General features: G+C 42.5%; 1 protein-coding gene across 1 annotated transcript in view; it reads right to left on the reverse strand.

The window, feature by feature from the left end:
* PLD4 (phospholipase D family member 4) overlaps nt 1-13,385 on the reverse strand; it is a 31,625-nt gene that overhangs the window by 7,967 nt on the left and 10,273 nt on the right. The window contains exons 2-7 of the mRNA XM_072630046.1: nt 9,970-10,190; nt 8,640-8,823; nt 7,082-7,202; nt 5,705-5,832; nt 4,293-4,493; nt 1,233-1,372 (exon numbers count right to left, since the gene is read on the reverse strand). Coding sequence (XP_072486147.1) covers nt 1,233-1,372; nt 4,293-4,493; nt 5,705-5,832; nt 7,082-7,202; nt 8,640-8,823; nt 9,970-10,190 — 995 coding nt within the window. The remainder of the gene's footprint in view (nt 1-1,232; nt 1,373-4,292; nt 4,494-5,704; nt 5,833-7,081; nt 7,203-8,639; nt 8,824-9,969; nt 10,191-13,385) is intronic.

The following is a 13,385-nucleotide window of genomic DNA, read 5'->3' on the forward strand; positions in this document are numbered from 1 at the left end:
TGCCAAGAAAACCCCCAATGTGTAATGGAATACTGTTGTGCTATGAGAAATGATGAACGGAAAGACTTCAGAGAAGCCTGGAAAGACTTCTATGAACTGATGCTGAGTGAAAGGAGCAGAACCAGAAGAACTTTGTTCACAGCAGCAATCACAGTGTGCAAGGAATTTTTCTGGTAGACTTAGTCCTTCATTGCAATACATGGACTTAAAAACTTTCAGGGGACTTGAGGCAAAATGCCTTCCACATCTAGAGAAAGAACTATGGAATTGGATCACAGATAGAAACAGATCATTTTCTTTTGTATTGTGTTTTGTTTTATGGATTCCCCCATTTATTTTAAATCTTCTATGCAACATGTATTTAATAGGAATATATGTGTAGAACCCATATAAAATTGTATGCCATCTCAGGGAGGGAGTGGGGAAGGAGGGGAAAATGAGGGGGAGGGAGGGGAAAAAATCTAAGATATATGGAAGTGATTGTTGAATATTGAAAACATAAAATAATTTGATTAAAAAAAAAAGAAAACCTCCAATGGGATCAAAAAAAGTCTGAAACAAATTGAACAATAACAAACAATAAGAAAGTGTTCACTATCTCCCAAATATGCCTTATACTTTTCTGCCTCCATTCCTCTGCTTCTACCATTTTATGTTCCTGTGGTTTCCTCTACATTATCCCACCTATGTGAATCCCCCCTGTCCTTCTAGGCTGAATTCCAATCCTGCCCCCTCCAGGAAGTCTGCCTTGATCTCCCCATCCCACACTAAGTTCTCCTGTCTCTGACTTCCCCCAGCAAGGTAGGACTGCTAAGTGACAGAGCATAGAGGGCTCTGTCTCATTCTGTCATCATTCTGCCTCAGATTCTTCCTAGTTGTGTGATTCTGGGCAAGTCAGTTATCCTTCCCATTTGTAAAATGGTAACAATGACAGCAACTACTTTCCCAGGTTGCTGAGAGGATCAAAGAACATGAAATACTTAAAGGGTTTTGGGTTCTTTAGCACCCAATGCCTAGTATTACTGACTTTAGGTGGGTGAGTCTGGTCCTGCCTCCCTGACCATGAGCTCCTCAAAGGCAAAACTTGCCTTTATCCTCCTCAGTCTTCATCCAAGCCAGAATCTTCCTGAGGTCAGTCCTTGTGTAGCGTGGCATCTCTGCCTCTCCAAGGCTGTGAGCTTCATCCTCCTTCCCCCTCAGTTAAGGTAACCCTGAAAGATGACCCTCCATACCTCATTGGGCGTTGGAAACGGCTGGTGGGGAAATATTCCATTACAGAAGCATAGAGGAAATCCTCAGCACCCCGAATCACACTTAGTAGAGCTTCTAGGTCCTTGGACCGACCTTGGGGGCAGAATGCAGGTGGTGAAGCCTGAATAGCAGAGAGAAGGTGTGAATGACAGCCTCCTCCCCTGCCCTCCTGGAACCCAGTGAAATGTTCAAATCCCAAGAGTTTGGGGTGCTTAACTTTTATTGTGTGCAGGACCCCTGTGGCAGTTGGGTGAAGCCCATGCACACCTACCCAGAATAATACTTTAAAATGCATAAAATAAAAAACAGAATTACAATTGAGGCTAAGTATAAAGATAATAAAAAATAATATAAAAATGAAATAAAGATGTAAGATAGAGTTCCTTCCCCCCATCCAAATTCACAGACCACAATTGGGAAAAGGACCCACATGTACAAAAATATTTAAAGAAGCTCTTTTTGTGGTGGCCAAGAATTGAAAATTGAGGGGATGCCCATCAATTGGGGAATTTGAATAAATTGTGATATATGAATGTAATGGAATACTATTGTGCTGTAAGAAATGATGAACAGGTGGACTTCAGAGAGGCCTGGAAGGACTTCCATGATTCATATGAAAATATGTTTAATATGATTGTGTATGTACAGCCTATATCAGATTGCATGGTGTCTTGGGGAGGGAGAGAAAATTTAGAACTCAAAATCTTATGGAAGTAAATGTTGAAAACTAAAAATAAATAAATTAATAGAATATAAAACAATTTCTGCTCTAGTCATAGGCAGTCTTAAGTGCCTAGCACTGATGAGAGGGGATAGCTTTGCAGGTGTGGACAGAGGAAGGCATCTATGATACCCTGAGATGGTGACTGGTCAGTCTCAGGCCCTATAACTGAAAGGTTCCATGTTGCCCAAGTTTTCAGATTAATCTTTCCAAATCCCATGTCTTATATTTCTCCCCTCTTTGGAAACCTTCGATGGATTCCTATGGCTATCAAAAGATTTAGATCAAAAAGGATCAAAAGATTTAGAATTGATCCTTAGTGATCATTTAGTCCAGCTCCTACTCAAGCCTCATTTTATATATGTGGCACCTGAGGACCAAAGCTGGTAGCTAAGTAGCTTACCAAAGATTAAGATCCTCCATGATATGGTTTCAACTGACCTTTCCAGATTGCCTTATAGACCGATATCTCACGGCTCTTCCTCACCTACATGACTTGTCAGACAAACTGGAAGACACAATTGCCGATGAATTGTTTTCACTAGGTCAAACTCCAGTGTTGACTTTCCAGTGAGCCCTTTCTGACCCCTCAGAAATAAGTGGCTTCTCTTGCTCCTCTTAATACCATAGTCCTTTGTCTGGGGTTCATACATAAATCCTCCATGGATGTGCCTGAGCTCCATGATTAGATTGTGAGCCATAAAAACATAAGGACAGGGACTGGATTATTCTGTTCTAGCAGTAAGGGCACAGAATTTGGAATCAGAGGACTTGGGTGAGCATCCTAGCTCTGCCTCTCACTCCCTGTGGAAATTCGAGAAGGTTACTTCACTGCTTGGCCAGATCCAAAGAGTTGTCACTAATGAATCAATGCCACATCAGAAGTCAACATCTAGTGGAGTGTCCCGGGGATCTGTGCTTGACTCCGTCCTGTTGAAGAATTTTGAATAAAAGCACAGATGGTCTGCTCATCAGATTTGTAGATGACACAGAACTAAGAGGCCAAACTGACAATCTGAATGATACTCTAAGATTTCAATGAGGCTGAACTGAACTGGGTAACATTTAATAGAAATCATAGTAATAACGGTTCATATTCATGTAGTACTTCAAGATTTTCAATGTAAAGTCATGCAAATTTGGATTCAGAAAATCAGTCTCATGAATAAATTTGAGCAGCCTGAAAGATGAATTTCTAATAAGTACCCAGTGCCTGGCACATAATAAGTACTGAATAAATGCTTCTTGACTGCCTAATTATTGGATTGATCCAATAGTGGAATTATATAAAATATCGATGATTGGTCACGATTGTTTTGTGATGCATGTCTATATCACAAGACACTCCATCTCTTGGCTTGGTAATCCCTCAGTATTTTAATCTGGCTCTCTTCCACACCTGGAATGCTCTCCCTCCCCATCTCTTCCTATTGACCTCCCTGGCATCCTTTAAGTCCCAACTAAAATCTCATTTTCTACAGGAAGCCTTTCCCAGTCCCTCTCTCTTAATTCCAGCACCTTCCTTGTCTTATTTACTTCCTATTTACTATATATTCATATATATGTATATATGCTATTTACTCTATATAATCCTGTTTACCATAAATATGTTTTATATATGAATTATATATTGCTGTATATAAATATGTTTACTATCGTATATTATTACAATTTATGTATCTCTAATATATTGATTTATTATATTTATATATCATATTACATAATATAATAATATATAATATATTTAATAATATATTTATGTTTATTAGTTCTATTCCATTGTATTTCAATGGAATACTATTGCATTATATGTTTACTTCCTTGTATATTTACATATTCATATATAATCTTTATATGTAAATATATAGATAAAGTTACTTCCTGAGATAGATATATATCTATAAATCTCTATCTACACACACACACACCATACAAACTGCCCTAAGAGTTAGTGGATTCCTTTCACTGTTGGCCTCCAAGGTCAAATCCAAGGCTGGGCGATCACTTGTTGGAAATACTACAGGGGAGATTCTCAGTGAGAGGAGGGTTGCCCCATAGAGCTTCTGGTCTTCCTTTCAGCTTTGAGAGTCTGTGGCTTAACTTCTCAGGCCCTCTGATTTATCCTCTGAAAAGTGAAGGGGTTTGAACAGGGGGCAGTTGGGGCCTTTCCTTCCCATTGATGGTCCTATGACCATTGATGTGCCAGCCCAAAACTCTGCCTGCCATACCTGCTCAGCTGGGCCTTATGCAGGGCAGTCAGATAGTAAGTAGAAAAGGCAATACACTTTCTTCTAACTGAGTTCTGCATATTCCCACTTACAGAGAAATAGGCAGTAGTGACCATTCCATCAAGTGTGTCCTGCAGGGGATGACGCCAATTGATGTTTGTGGAGTAGTTCTGGGGCCAGTGTTTGGGGACTGTGGCCCCGGGGACCCCCAGGACCCAATATGTCTGGAATGTCTTCTCAAGGTCAGATGCAAGGGAGCTGCAGTTATAGATGACAACTCCAAGTTCCTTCACCTGCAGAAATCCAAGAGATAGAAAGAGACAGATAGAGAGACAAGAAGCATCCAGAGAATCTGAAGCTTCTGGCCCAGGATAATATCTGGTCCTGTGAAGAAACCCTACCCAGCCTTCAAGGCCCAACTACAATCCCATCTCCACTAGGAAGCCTTTTTAAAACCCCCTCTCCCACAGTGACCTTGCCTCTCTCTTCCAGAGTGCTTGGAGAGCCTAGTGCCTGAGCCTTAGCTAATCGTAGGTTAGCCAAGAGTCTCTTTCTGGCCCAGAATAGGGGATTGCTGTGGGCATCTAATCTGGGGGAGCATCTGGGCTCATAGGATGAATGCAGCAAGGAGTAATGCCTCATGTGAAGACTCTGGGTCCTTCACTCAACAAAAGAATTATTTTCAAATTATTTTAAGGTTTACAAAATGCTTTCTTCACAATATTCCTATTTATTTTTCTTTGCTGTTGAGTTGTGTCTGACTCTTCCTGACCCCATTTGGGGTTTTCTCAGCAGAGATACTAGAGATATTTGCCATTTCCTTCTCCAGCTCATTTTACAGATGAGGAAACTAAGGCAAACAGGGTTAAATAACTAGCTAGTAAGTGTCTGAGATTCAAATCTGAACTGGAGACCTAGGCCCAGCACTCTGTTCACTGCTCCACATAGTGGCCACTATAGGTAGTGCAAAGATTATCTCTCATTTTATGGAAGAAGTTCGACGCTCTCCAACGTTTACAGACGCAGAATCATCTGAACCCAGTTCTTCTCATTACAAATCCAGCTTTTGAGGGGGAGGATGATGATACCTACTCTATCAAATTGCGTCCCATTGCGGGACTCCTTGAAAGAGAAAGATTCCCACCTCATTTAAAATCAGGTTCAACTGGCAAAGATTTGACCACAATTTTATGATAGAAAGAGGCTAGATTTGGAGTCAGAAAACCAGGACCAGAATCCTGGATATGGCATTTATTATATATATGACCTTGGGCAAATCAATCCCCTACCACAAATTTTAGTAATTGTAAAATGAGCAGTTGACTCTTTTATATGTAAAGTTCCTTCTAAGTCTGAATCACATAAAAACTTTCCAGGAGAACAGTTATTGAATACACCCCATCTACATAGAGTATGAGGAAGGTCCCCCATGGAGCCCCAGATCCCCCTTCCCTCCTCTTTTCCCTCTGATTCCTCATGAAGTTTGCAGTGAATAACAAGTCACCTGAGTCAGGGATCGCCAGTCCATGTTGGCACTGCCCAGGTACACGTGCTTCATGTCCACAATCCAGAACTTGGAATGCAGTACACCGTGGGTCAAGTACTTCATTGGCACCTTCCTCACTTGTGCTCCTATTAAAGAATGTAGAGGTCACTTGTGAGGATCCCCTGACACACTCAAATCCCTCCTTTAACATGGAGGCGCACCTCAAATATTAATGTAACTGAGTATTCAGAATTATTCATACTGACTTTCCTGAAGGTAGGTATAAACATATCTAAAAGCTGAATTTAAATTCAAATCTGAATAAATTGGGGAATTGAAGGCCAGAGAAACAGCATTTTCTCTTTATCCTGAGAAAGACTGGGACTGTACCAAGCTCCAAGCTGGTGGACTGAACTTAGGTTATGAAGGGAGCTTTGACTTAGTCTGCAAAAGGAGAGATGATACATGAGGGGAAGAGACAGCATCCAAAGCAGCAACTGCTTTTGGTCTACAATGAAGTCCAAGACTGACAAAAACCAAGGTCATGGAAATGTAAGAAAATGCTTCTGCCCCTTCTAGAAGTCTGATGGGGTTCTTGACCCTGGTGCTTGGCTCATGATGCCTTGTAAAAAAGGAGAAAGTCATACCAGATCTAATATGTTGTGAAGGAACTTTAGAGACTACTGAGTCTAAGCTCCTCATTTTAGATTTGGGAAAACCCAGAACAGAGACAGAACCGTCCCAAGGTTACCCAGTCAGTTAATGGCAAAGCCTAGGCTAGGATAAAGTTGTCCTGTCTGCCATCCTCATTCTCTCTCAGTCGTGCTTCTCTACCATGTAGCCAGCCACTAATGCCTGCCATGTGTGAGCTGACTTGCAACAGTTTGAGGTGCCCATCCCTTCTTGAGACAGCCATTTTTTAACAGGGTATGTTGGAGGACCAAAAACCCCTTCCAGATCAAAAAAGAGAATATCCTAATGGTGAAATTCCTGTGATGCAGGTCAGTGGAAAAAGGACCTTTGGACCAGGAACCTTGCTCACACCCTTCCTATCCACACATGGACTCAATGTATGGGATGCCTCTGCTGCCTATGGTTAGGGTCAGTCCTGCAACTTGCTGTGATAATATTCCACTTCAAGAGGATGACAGCATAGAACACTGTAAAGCAGAGACTGAGAAATGGAATTCAGATCTCCCAGGGGCATTTTGTGCTAGATGGGGTGCAGTTCATAGAAGTTGATCTTTTCCCTATTCTTTTCCTCCCCATATATTAAGACAGGCTTCTTGAAGGAGGCAACATTTCCTGAGGAGTCCCCTGAATGCAATAGGAGGAGGGCTTGATTCTAGCTCAGTGAGGTTACCAGGGGCTGAGAAAGGCCCCTTGGACCTCTACCTTTGTTTGCGAGGACCTCCAGGTCAGTAGAATTTACAGCCAGTGTTGGGTCACTTGTTGCAATGGTCAGAGAGACGTTCCGGGCCAACAGAGTCTCCAGCTTCCCCAACAATTCTTCCCCCTGCAGAGCAGAACCAAAATGTAAGCAGGAGGGAATAATGACTTACTTACCAATCTAGGACAGTTCAGTAGAGTCAAGCCAGCCAGGCAGCCTTAGACCACCCAAGATTAGAGCTCAAAATGCCTTCTATTTTCTTCTTCCCTTATTAAAATGCTACCTAGCCTCAGATCCTTTGAAAGCAACAAAAGTTTCCCCTAGGGATCTCTTATGAGTCATACCTTTTGTTCACTTGGTTATAATTGACTGAACACTGTTATACTGTAGAAATGGAATGAATAATGAGCTTACTAATCACCTTGATATGCTTGAACTCCCTTATTATCCACGGAGGCTGAAATAACCTGGGAATCAAAATCAGTCAGTCAGGAAGCACAATGAGTATTGTTCAAGTCTGACATGCCAGTGATTCTTTGCAGTGTCCACGGGGTGAGTCCAGAACACCTCCGCTGTGCCAGCAGCCAAGGGCCAGCTCAAACTGGTTCCCACTAGTCTCAAATGGACAGAACTTGTACAAGCATCTTGATTCTGGGTACTCTGTATTCCTTTCATTCTCCTACGCCCCCGATATCTGAAGCTGTTTCCCATGCACATGTGTGTTGTACTCACCCCATAAATGCTTCTGGGTTTTGCACTTGAACTGTATCTCTGGTCACTCTGTTCAGATGAATGCTATACTCCAATTAACCAAACTGCCAATTTATCAACATATACTTGGCTAAGGGATATTCTGCCATGTAAATCTCATTTTCAAAAGTCAGTCTCCAAGCTCCCAAAGGTAGGGGTTGCCCCTGCTCTTCCTTTCTCTCCCCTAGACTAGGAACTCCTAGAGGCAAGGACTGGATTTGTCATTACTCTGTATTACAACAGCAGAGCTGGCCATATGGGGACTCAGTATGATTGAATTGAATTGACTTTAAATGAAGCTAGAAGGATGAAGGATGGGATGAGACAGAAGATTCCAAAGAGTCTTCAAAAGAACAGGAAACATGCAATGGTTGGATTCAATGTCCCAGTAGCCATGACTGGCTCTTAGACACTGACAACTCCAATGTACTTAATAGCCAAGAACTACAAGGTATTCAGAGGCAGTGATGCCAATTCTGAGCAACAGTCTTGGAATGGGGAAGGGCTGGGTTCCCATTCTACCCCTGATATTTGCTGTGACCATGTCACATAATCACGTTAACCCTCATTTTCTGTCCCTATATAAATTGGACTAAAAATGTCTGTATCTATTTTGTAGGCAAGGGACAAATGAAACAATGTATGCTAAGGTGTTTTGCCAGTCCTAATGGGCTCCATAAATGACTCCACAGCCTCCCCTCCCAGCCAAGCTTTCCTTTTTCTGGAAGTAGGTTCAAGGGAAGGATCCCAAAGGTGATGTCCAGGTATTCTTCCTTCCAGTTTGTGACCTGCTCAGTCTGCTGGTACACGTACCGGTTGGGAAGAAGATTCGTTGACACCAATGTCACGTCCTGTGAGGGACCAGTAGTAAGAAGCTATGTGGACACTCTCCTGAGCAGAATCCAGGAGCTTCATCCAGGACTGGATCAGGGGCTGGGCGGATGAGTGGGCAGATAGGTAGGGCAGGTCCTGAGGAATGCTCTCCACAAGGACAAACCTGCAACAGAAACAGCCCAGGTTGAATGAAACCCTTGGCCCTACAACCTCAGGTTTTATTTCAGCACATACAGGAGTACCTCAGTGAGACCATGGAGCTTCTCCCAAGCTCAGAATCACTAGGGTGACATGACAGCCACAGTGTCCAGAATGAAGGAGATGACAGGACCACTTCTTCTGCCTTGATCAGACACCATCTAGAGTATTGTGTGCAATTAAGTGGACCAAATTTTAGAAGAGACATTGAAAAGTTGCCCACCAAAGGAGGAGAGCCAACATGGAGAGAGACTTCAACCATGACTCGAGAAACTGTGGACGTCTACTCTAGACAAGAGAAGACGTAGGGAGAGGTGCGGTAATTACCTGTCTATCATGAAGAAAATGAGATTAGAGAAAGCTGCAAGGAAGCAGATTTTTACTCCATGTAAAAAAGACATCCTAGCAATTAGAGTTGTTCCGAAATGGAACAGGCTGATTAGGGAGACATCATGGTAAAGTGGAAAGGGGAATAGACGCGGACCTAGAGAACCTGGGTTCCAACCTCAGCTCTGCTGCCTATTGTCTCTATGACGTTGGACAAGCCTGAAAACGAGGAGGTAAGCTTTAAAGTCCTGTACAATTCTAAATCCCATGAACCTCTGAGGACTTGAGACGGCCAAGATCCCATGAGGTTTCCAGATTCTGAGATTCTGAGATTGCCTGGAGAGGGGGAACAGACTCCAAGGGGGTCAACGGTGGGATTTTAGGTACTGAGGTGCATGTGTTTGAGGCCAAGAGATACAGACATGGACCTTCCCAACTCCTTCCCATATCAAACCAGGAATCTGGCTCATTCCCTGGTTTCCTTTGCGGTGATTAGGGGAAGTCAGAGAACCCAAACTTTTACCTTCCTGTTGAGATTTCTTGGGTAGCAGAGTGGTACAATGGGAAAAAATGCTGGGTTGAGAATCAACAGAGATCTGGATTCAATTTCTACCTCGGATATTTAATAGTTTTGTGACCATGAGCAAGTCCTTTAACTTCCCAGTGCCTTTACAGTGGGGATAGCAGTGTTAAATAAATAGTTCATAGAGTCGTTGCGAGGACCAAACGAGTCAATGTTAGGAAACATTATATGAGTATATAAACGACTGCCAGTAGCACCTACTTGCATGAGTCATTGTAGCTCCACGTCTCCTCTTCCAGTTCTTCTCCATTTGACCAGTCCTCCTCAGTGAATCTCCTCTCATTGCTCCATGGTCCATAGATCACAACCTCTTCCTTTTCTACCCCCAAATTCAAGACTGGAGGGACAATGACAGGCCTTAGGAAGTGCAAAAAGACTATAGCCAGGAGCCAAATCACGGACAGTGTCCCTATAATCTGGATCTACATAAAAGTTTGGAAATTGGGAAGGGGGTGGAAGGGAAGGGGAGATACAAAGAAAATAACAGAAACCAGAAGTTAGAGAATGATCTGATTAATCCTTCCTACTGAGGTGTCAACAGCTGATAATAGTGTGAAGTGTTCCTTAATTTGTCCTTTGAAGGAACAGAAAGTCTGAAACCAAAGGTCTGAGGCTTTAAGGATAGAATCTAGAGAATCATAAATTAAGGACTTTGGAGATCATTTAACCCAATTCCAGGTCATCTAACTCAACTCTTTCATTTTAGAGATGAGGAAACTGAGTTTCTGAGGAGAGAAGTGCCTTATCCAAGGTCAAAAATGTAGTAAGTGGCAGAACAGGATTTAAATTTTGATATTTTAACTCCCAATCCAGAACTCTTAAGTTGTTATGGTGCTATGGTGAGAGGCAGCAGAGAAGAGTAGGAATAAGACTGGATTTGGAGTGAAGTGTCCTGGGATGATGGGTAAGTCACTTCCTAACTGTGTCTTCTGCAAAATGGGTCCTTGACTTGGTTCTCTCCCTTCATATAATTGGGAAAGTGGAATTTCTGCTATGACAATCATTATCACTATACTGTTTTTAAAATTTTATTTTTAATTCATGGAATAAAACAAGCATTTCTATAACACAGTACAATAAAAAGATGAAACTATAAATTTGCATACGAAACTGTAAATTTACTATGTATAGCTTGCTATACTATGTATAGCTTTACTATGTATATAGCCTTTCAAATATACAACAGAATTATCATGTAAATTTTTTTCTTTCCTCTTCTTCCCTCCCTGCCCTAGAGGTGGCTACTATTAGACAAAAGTAGTATATATGTGTAAAATTATTCTATACATTCTTCTTTTTATCAGTTCTTTCTCTGGATCTTTCTTCATATGCCCTTTATAACTAATTTGGGTTATTTAGAATAATCAAAATAATTTATTCCCTTAAAGTCATTCTTAAAGCAGTATTACTGTTATTATATTCACTTTTGCTCTTAGTCCGGCTCTTTTTGCTTTTCATTATTTCATGCAAGTCTTTCCATGTTTTTCTAAAATCATCAAGCTCCTCATTTCTGACAGCATATTAGTATTTCATCATGATCATATACTACAACTTGTTCAGCCATTCCCCAATTGATGGGCATCCCTGCAATTTCCATTTCTTTGCACAAAGAGAGCTGTTATAAACATTTTACTACTTAGAGGTTCTTCTCCTTTTCCCCTAATTATCTTCAGAACTGGACCAAGTAGCGGTTCTGCCAGATCAAAGGGTATTGTTGATATATGGTAGGAAAATAATAATAGCTAACATTTATATGGTATTTACTATGTGCCAGGTGCTTTACAAATATTTCATCTGATCTTCACAACAATCCTGGGAGGTAGGTATTATTATTATCCCTATTTTACAAATGAAGAAACCAAGGCAAATAAAGGCTAAGTGTCTTGCCCAGGGTTGCACAGCTAAGTATGAGGCCAAATTTGAACTCAGGTCTTCCAGACTCCAGGTCCAAAGCTCCAGCCACTTAGCTGCCCTGTGGTAGAATCATCTCCAGCAACAGCTTCTTAGATGTAGCCCTGAAAAGAACTTCTTGGGCCAAGGGCTTATTGGGAAGATGAGAGTAAGGAAAGGGAAGACAAAGACAAAGTGGCTGTCCAAAGAAGTCCCACCAGGAGACATTGCTCCTAAACCAGCAACATCCTTTAGGAATGCCTTCCCCAGATGGTCATTGCCCCAGCCTCCTCCTCTAGAAAGTCTGCCCACTTCACTCTTTCCCTCTGATCTTCTCCCTCCAGGAGCTGCTTTCATCTGGCCCCCAAGAGTCAGTGAGCCTAGGGGTTCAGGAGTCTCATTCTAGTCAGACCTAACTCTAGACCATTTTTCCCATAATCACAACATCCCTTAGCAGCACAGAATACTTTTCTACCCAGTTATTCCATCTCACTTTCACTTATAGCCCTGGGAGGGAAGTAGGGCAGGGGCTATTCTCCCCACGTGATAGGAAGGAAACTGAGTCCCAGGAAGGGGGAAATGACTTGCCCCAGGTCCCACAGTGAATTGCAGAGCCAGAGCTCTGATCCCAGTTATGATCATGACTTCTAGCCTAGAACTCCTTTCTCAGCCCTGCACTTTGCTTTCAAAGAAGGGGAATGAATTTTCAGGCGCTATCCACACTCCTCCCCCTACTGACATGCGCTAGGAAGGAATAACTTTCAGGTTAGCCATCAAAGACATAGTCAGGCCTCAAACATGTTCCCCACTGCCAGTTCCCAGGTGGCTGAAATCTTTCCTAAGAAAGAGGCTCATTTTTGCAACCAAATACTGTAAAGCCAAGTGCTAGGGCCACACCTTGACAAAGTCGCTCTTCTTGGGGTTTGAGAAGACAACACTTTACCCTCCCTGCCCAGAGGAGGCCAGCATGAGGCTTTGGGTGGGGGTTGCCCAGAGGAAGGGGCTGCTATCCATCCTCCATAAGTTGCAATCACCTTCCTGATAACTGAATCATTCTCCCAGCTCAAAAATGGTCAAGGACTCCCCAGTGCCTACTACATAAGTGGCATTAGTCTAGTATTCAAGACTCCCAACAATTTGACTTTGATCTACCTTTCCCCCATTCTTCACTAAATCTGCTTTCTGGCTGCCTGGGAAGTCTTCCTGCCCCATCCCTCAGGCTTTTGTAAAAGTTTGTACCTGAGGGTGCGGGGAGGATTGCATTGCTGGGTAAGAGTGGACTTACAATTGATTCAGCTGAGAAAACACAGCTAGTCTGGGCAGGAGAACTACCTGCTTAGTCCTTCACAACCACACCCAGCTGGGCTTCTTTCCTTCCCTCTACCCACAGGGAACCCCTTCAGCTCTGAGTCTGATGTTTGCAAGGGAAATCCGAACTCCCAAGAATGTTCCAGGCTGAGTACAGCAGGTGTCAGGACAAAGATCTGAAGACATCAAAAGGTGAAGAGGTTAACTGGTAAGGACTCATAAGAACTGGGCTTTTTTCCTTAGTGGCAAAAACAACAACAAACTTTAGGAACACCCACACAGACACGCACACACACACACACACACACACACACACACACACACACACACACACACACACACACACACACACAATGATCATGACCAAGCTCAGTCCCCAGATAAGTGAGAAAATACACCTCCCTCCCCTCTTTGCACAA

This window comes from Notamacropus eugenii, chromosome 1 (assembly GCF_028372415.1).
Source record: "Notamacropus eugenii isolate mMacEug1 chromosome 1, mMacEug1.pri_v2, whole genome shotgun sequence".
NCBI classification, from domain to species: Eukaryota; Metazoa; Chordata; class Mammalia; order Diprotodontia; family Macropodidae; genus Notamacropus; species Notamacropus eugenii.